Source organism: Drosophila montana, unplaced genomic scaffold (assembly GCF_035044405.1).
Source record: "Drosophila montana isolate Dmon_TW-CO22-7 unplaced genomic scaffold, ASM3504440v1 contig_2666_1, whole genome shotgun sequence".
NCBI classification, from domain to species: domain Eukaryota; kingdom Metazoa; phylum Arthropoda; class Insecta; order Diptera; family Drosophilidae; genus Drosophila; species Drosophila montana.
In genome coordinates, this window is record NW_026997533.1 from 743869 (window position 1) to 750985 (window position 7117).

The 7117-nt window shown below is 42.1% G+C and overlaps 1 protein-coding gene across 6 annotated transcripts; it reads right to left on the reverse strand.

Annotated features, from left to right (window-relative positions):
* Positions 1–209: 209 nt before the first annotated feature.
* LOC135429370 (proteoglycan 4-like) lies at positions 210–5779 on the reverse strand. Of its 6 annotated transcripts, none has more exons than XR_010436407.1 (6): positions 5655–5779; positions 5314–5592; positions 5206–5244; positions 5088–5131; positions 4748–4836; positions 4631–4688 (listed from the first exon to the last, which is right to left on the reverse strand). XR_010436407.1 is itself a non-coding variant. In XM_064683641.1 (3 exons), exon 3 carries the CDS (start codon positions 3923–3925, stop codon positions 353–355), a length of 3573 nt encoding a protein of 1190 aa, XP_064539711.1. In that variant the 5' UTR covers positions 3926–3929; positions 3990–4063; positions 5088–5131; the 3' UTR covers positions 210–352. The 6 variants fall into 6 exon arrangements, 2 of the variants coding, with proteins under 2 accessions (XP_064539711.1, XP_064539712.1); XR_010436405.1 differs by having other exon boundaries at positions 5206–5247; XR_010436406.1 differs by lacking the exon at positions 4748–4836 and having other exon boundaries at positions 4635–4688; positions 5206–5247.
* Positions 5780–7117: the final 1338 nt, after the last annotated feature.

The following is a 7117-nucleotide window of genomic DNA, read 5'->3' on the forward strand; positions in this document are numbered from 1 at the left end:
AATTTCAGTTGCATTGCAGATGGCCACACTGAACAATGTTTAAAATCAGGCAGTTTAACAAAAAAACAAAAAAAGCTATTCAAGTGTTGCCATATGCGAAAAAACTTACTAAAAACCAAAACTCCTTTACAGATGGTGTAAAATGGTCACACAGGAAATGGCCACACTGAACAATATTTAAAATCAGGCAGTTTCACACAAAAAAGCTATTCAAGTGTTGCCATATGCGAAAAAATTTACTAAACACCAAAACTGGTTAACAGATGGTGACAATTGGTCACACTGTGAATATAAACGGTATAAAACAAGAACAGAACATTTTAAACGTAACGGGTATATGAAACGGGTATTTTTAAAAGTTGCCAAGGACGAATGGTTCATCAACCTGCTGTTTCCGTAAATAGCGCTTTAGTTTCTTAACACTTTGCCGCGAACTCGCAGAGTACTTCAGAAGTATGGTCTCAATTGTCGTAAGCTTATCCCGCAACAACACGATCTGACGGCGTACGTCCCAAATATGATCGTCCTTCTCGTCCTCAGAGTCCGAATCCGATGGCAATGCGACACAACCGCTCTCCTCACAATAAGCACGGACCACGGACTGCCCGACTTTCAAAACAGCTGAAGACAATGTCAATGGCCTTGGTCTATCTATTGACGAATCGGGCTTTGACTGAAGTGATCCCTCATCAGCCTGTGAAGATTCCGGAAGTATTTCTCGTGATGCTGGCGGGGTAGGATGTTGGATTGGATCTGATGGCGGGTCAGCAAGAGGAGGCTCTGGGTCCGACTGAAGTGTGTCCTGATTAGCCGCTGATGATTCCGGATCTTTATTCCGGGATGTCGCCGGGTCAGGAAGAGGCTTTGGATCCGACCGCAGTGTGCCCTGATCTGCCTGTAATGGTTTTCGACCTATTTCACTGGATGTCGACGGGATGGATTTATTGCTAACACGCTGTTCTGGAGGATCAGGAAGAGGCTCTGCTTCCCACTGAAGGTGTTCATCATCAGCTTGTGATGATTTCCGATTTCCTATTTCTCGGGATGTCGACGGGGTTGGTTTAATTTTAGCACGCTGCGAGAGTGGGTCAGGAAGGGGCTCAAAATATGAATGTGGTAATTCCGCAGCTATTTCTCGGGATGACGACGGGGTTGGTGCGTCAGGAAGGGGAATTCGTTCCACCTGAAGTGGTTCATGACCAGCTTCGGATGATTTCGGACCTATTTCTCGGGATATCGACGAGATTGGTTTGGAATGAAGACGCTGTGTTGGTTGGGCAGGATGTGGCTCCGGTGTCGACAACATACGTTCATAGCCAGCCTGTGGTAGTTCCGCGGGATCTGTTTTAGCTGTCGACTGTATACGCTTAACAATGACACGCTTTGAAGGTACGGCAGAGATGGGCTTCGGTGCCGGCTCAACTGGTTTACGACAGGCTTCTAACGGTTCCGGAACTATTGATTTATAATTAACACGCTTTAATGGCTCCAGTGTCGACTGAACTGATTCCTCCAGGTGTAATGGTTGCGCAGGCGCTGGTTCGACTGGTTCAGTGGTAAGTCCAGCTAGTTCACAAATTGGTTTCACTGATTTTCTGACAGAAGGTCGATCCGATTCCGTCTGCCGTGGTTCATAGCTAGCCTGTGGAATTTTTGGAGCTACCTCTTGGGTTGGTTTAGAACTCACACGTCGAGATTGTACGGCAGAAAGTGGCTCTGGTTCTGATTGAAATCTTTCCGGAACTAAACGCCGAGATGCTACGGTCGAAAGTGGCTCTGGTTCTGGCTGAAGGTGTTCCTGATCGGTTTGTGATGTTTTCTGAGCTACTTTGGCGGCGGACTGAATTCGTTTATCCTTAACACGCTTTAATGGTACGGATGCGGGATGTGGGTCCGGTGTCGAAACTGGTTCGTAACGGGGTTCCGGGGCTATTTCCCGGGCTGGCTCATAGCGAGCCTCTGGGGTTTCCGAGGGGACAGTTTTAGCTGGGGACTGAACTCGTTTATAATTAACACGCCTTGAAGTTGGAGCAGGAGCTGACTCTGAGCTCGGCGCATGCGGTTTATAGCTAGCTTGTGTTGGTTCCGGGGCTCTTTCTCGATTATAATTAACACTCCTTAAAGGTACGGAAGAAAGTTGCTTCGGTGTCGACTCAAGAGGCTCAAACCAAGCCTGCAGTGACTCCGGAGCTTTTTCGCGAGTTGCGGACCGAATTGATTTATGCTTAACACGTTTTAATAGTTCAGGCTTTGGCTCCGGGGGAATTTCCCGGTCTGGCTCATAGCCGACCGCAGCTGGTTCCGGGGCAACAGCTTTAGCCGGCGACTGTACTCGTTTATAATTAACTCGCCTGGATGGCACGCGAGGTACCGACTCCGGGGTCAGCTCACATAGTTGACAACAGGATTCGAACGGTTCCGGGACTATTTCTTGGACTGGCGACTGAGTTCGTTTATGGTTGCGACACTTGTAATTAATTCGCTTGGATACTGCGGCAGGTACTGACTCCGGGGTAGGTTCTGCTGGCGACCTATTTTTCTTATAGCCAGCAGCACGAGTTGATGGCATGAAAGAAAGATGCTCCGCTGTCGTCTCAAGTGGTTCAAGCCAAGCGTGAACCGGTTCCAGAGCTATTCCGCGAGTCGTTGAAGGCTTTGGTTTATGACCAACACGCTTTGATAGCACGCTGGGTTCCAGAGTCGATTCATAACCAGCCTGGGAAGCTATATCCGTTGTCGACCTCTTTTGTTTATAGTTGGTTTGCTTGGATATCGACTCTGGGTCAGGCTCAAGTGGTTCCGGGTATATCGATGGGTCTGGCGACTCAATACGTTTATAATCAACCCGCTTTAATGGCGACTCGAGTAGTTCGAACCAAGCGTCAATTGGTTCCGCAGATATTTCGCGAGAAGGCGACTGGTTCCGTTTATAGCTAGCACGCTTCGATGGCACGGCAGAGATTCGCTCTGGTGTCGAGTAAAGTGATTCGCTGCCAGCTTGTATTGGTTCGGGAGGAACTCGTTTGGCTGTCGAATGGGAACGTTTATAGCTCAGACGCTTTGTTGATGGTACGGCAGGATGTGGCTCCGGGTTTGATGATTCCGGGTCTTCTGCTTCTCGGGCTGGCGACTCGATGCGCTTGTGATAAACTTGCTTTAATGGAACGCTGGGCAGGGACTCTGGTGTCGACTGCAGTGATTCGTCCGATCGATCTTCACAGCTTGGTTTAACCGACTTACCGACAGCTTCTGGCTGGGCAGCTCTTCGGACGGCCGCTGACTGGAAAGCCTTGGCTTTGGCTTTTGACTTGTCTGGCGGCGGGTTTAATTTCAGGGGCACAAGATTATCCGGCCTCTCCGAAATGCCGAGCAGGCTGTGCGCGCGGGGCACCAGCTCGACCGGCTTCCGGGGATACACAGATGCGACTATCGTACTGCTCCGTCGCAAATAGGCGGCATAATCGAAGCGTCTTTCCGCCTCCACAATTCTTTTGAGTCCGATCGGTTTGCCCCTGCGCTCTTTGAACGCATCGTACGGCCGCCCATTGTGGTTCATCTTGTGGAATTTGTGCAGCCAATTGAGGAACTCGTAATGACCGCGACCTTTGGCCAGCTCGCGGTACGGCACATCCTTGCGGATGTTCAGTTTGGCAAAGGTGTTGCGCAGCAGCTTAAAGTTCGCCTCAATCTCGTAGCTGGCGTTCGTGTACATATAGACCTTGGTCAGCGATAATTCGGCCGGAAACAATTTGTGCACAAATTGGCAATAAACGCCGCCCGTCTTCAGCTCGGACAGCTCCTTCACGTCGCACTGCATCTCCGCGTTCACCCAGTTAAGCAGCTCGCGCACCGAGCAAGTGTCCTTCTTCATTACCATCACGTTCTTCACAAACTGCTTGGAGCCCGACTTTTGCGTTAGCGCCATTTTGCTGCAATTCACAAAAATATACAATAAGAAGTTATTTGTCACTTACGAATTTCAACATTACCTTAGACTACGCAGAAAGTTTTGAAATTGATTTGAAGGCGATGCGAGCCGTGTGTGGCGCTGGCCAATCAGAAGCTGGGAAGAAAATCGTTGACGAAGAAACGTTTAGCCTTATATAAATACCAAATAAATACCAGATACTAGAAAAATATGCTAAGGCTGGCCATGCGGCATTCGGACTATAAACGTAACATGGTAACATTTTGGCGGTTATTCAAAAGCCCTAGGGAATAAAACAATTCATGAGATCGGTTAGAAAAAGATCGATTCATTGTTGGATTTGCTTACTATAATTACTTTAAAATAATTCGGATTAGATACCTGTAGCCTATCCCTAGCTTAGAAATTGATTTGAAGGCGATGCGAGCCGTGTGTGGCGCTGGCCAATCAGAAGCTGGGAAGAAGAAACGTTTAGCCTTATATAAATACCAAATAAATACCAGATACTAGAAAAATATGCTAAGGCTGGCCATGCGGCATTCGGACTATAAACGTAATATGGTAACATTTTGGCGGTTATTCAAAAGCCCTAGGGAATAAAACAATTAATGAGATCGGTTAGAAAAAGATCGAATCTTTTTTGGATTTGCTTACTATAATTACTTTAAAATAATTCGGATTAGATACCTGTAGCCTATACCTAGCTTAGAAATTGATTTGAAGGCGATGCGAGCCGTGTGTGGCGCTGGCCAATCAGAAGCTGGGAAGAAAATCGTTGACGAAGAAACGTTTAGCCTTATATAAATACCAAATAAATACCAGATACTAGAAAAATATGCTAAGGCTGGCCATGCGGCATTCGGACTATAAACGTAATATGGTAACATTTTGGCGGTTATTCAAAAGCCCTAGGGAATAAAACAATTAATGAGATCGGTTTGAAAAAGATCGATTCTTTTTTGGATTTGCCTATTATATTTACTTCAAAATAAATATCCCTAGACTCTACTGCACGGACGTAATTTTACAAATGGAATTTCGACTTTTTTCACCAAAAAGTTCAATAAAGATGTTCAAATTAGAGAGAGAAAGACGACAGTTTTTTTTTATACTATACGCATTATCTAACCACGGCTAATAGCTTATCAAAAGAACTTACGATATTTATTCCAAAAGATTTCGGCTCCTTGATACTTCCAAACACTGTACGAAAAACAAAGAGAGAAACCTTTTATCATATATAATAAATAAAGAACTAACTTCTCTTCGATACTTACCTTAAACTTATTCTTGACTGCCAACAAATTCGCTTCCTTCTTCTTGAAAACGCGTTAAAAGCAGAGAGTATTAAATGTAATATTTGGCAATTACTTTTGAGCACTTACATTTATATCTATATTGATTTATATTTTCCAAATATTGTATGCGGCCGCCTTTTCGCAATTTTCTTTATGCATTTTTTTATTAGATGCGTCGTCCCTTCGACAAACTGACTTGGGTGTAAGTACAGTTACGCACAACATTTTGAGATAATGAGCGTAGCTAAAAGTATGTAAACACTTACACGGATGTCAGTACAAACGGTATTTCAAAGATATTTTTGCCAATATTTTTCGATAGCCGCCTTTCGATGGGATCGATGGAAGAGCTCCCATATACTGTACCTGAATTAAACGAGATCATTTTTAAAATGCGTTTGCATGTTTTTGTACTAAAAGAACCCAACCTTTCTATATAGATATATAAATAATATCTATATATATATATATATAGATGTTGTATTTTCCTTTTGACCCAAATCAAAACTCTGGTACTAGATCCGAGAAATCTTTTCCTTCACGATCAATGCACTTTCCGATGGAAACAGAAGCAATATTATATATTTTTTGCACTTTGTATTAACAGTTATTAAAATTTTGTAGGTTAGGAACGTCAACACACTTACGTTTTATGCAGACTGTACTTTAAAGGTATTCCTCCCAACATTGGATATCTGTCTTCTGATGCGAGAACTGAATGAGAGTTAATTTATTTTTTGAAATTTCCTTCCTGCGAGCTGTATTTAAAGGCGGGGGCGTGAAAGAGATGGCATGTGTCTACAGTTATTAGCAATATTATTTGAGGTTATGAGATTATTGTGAACTTACTCTGAAGTCAAATAAAGATCGTATTGAAGGGACTTTTGCTGATTGTGTACTATACTTGCACTTGCCTGTTAGGGGCTAAATTTAAGGGTATCTATATGCATTTATATGTTGGGAATCGGGATCTAATGGATGCACTTTAACCAAACGCTATACGAAAACGAATACAAAAAGGAGGTTAACTTTAAAATGCGCCTTTCTTGAATTTACTTGTTTTAGACTTGAAACATTGGCAGATATTTAGAGACTGAATATTTTTCGCTACCCGATGTGCTTATGACAACTCGTATATAATTAATGGCTCGTCGCCTACTGTGCCTTTTTTTCGACTAAATATTCGACACACACACAACAGCTTGAGAGCAGAAAAGTCCCCGAAATTAGATATAGGATATAGATATAGGATATAGATATAGGATATAGACATCGGATATAGATATAGGATATAGATATAGGGTATAGATATAGGATATAGATATAGGATATAGATATAGGATATAGATATAGGATATAGATATTGGATATAGATATAGTATATAGATATAGGATATAGATATAGGATATAGATATAGGATAAAGATATAAGGTATAGATATAGGATATAGATATAGGATATAGATATTGGATATAGATATAGTATATAGATATAGGATATAGATATAGTATAAAGATATAGGATATAGATATAGGGTGTAGATATAGGATGTAGATATAGGGTATAGATATAGGATACAGATATAGGATATAGATATAGTATATAGATATAGGATATAGATATAGGATATAGATATTGGATATAGATATAGTATATAGACATCGGATATAGATATAGTATATAGATATAGGATATAGATATAGTATAAAGATATAGGATATAGATATAGGGTGTAGATATAGGATGTAGATATAGGGTATAGATATAGGATACAGATATAGGATATAGATATAGTATATAGATATAGGATATAGATATAGGATATAGATATTGGATATAGATATAGTATATAGATATAGGATATAGATATAGGATATAACTATAGGATAT

What these genes read in the sequence shown, in the direction of transcription:
- LOC135429370 (XM_064683641.1), bottom strand. Translation starts at nt 3,925, where the DNA reads ATGGCGCTAACGCAAAAGTCGGGCTCCAAGCAGTTTGTGAAGAACGTG.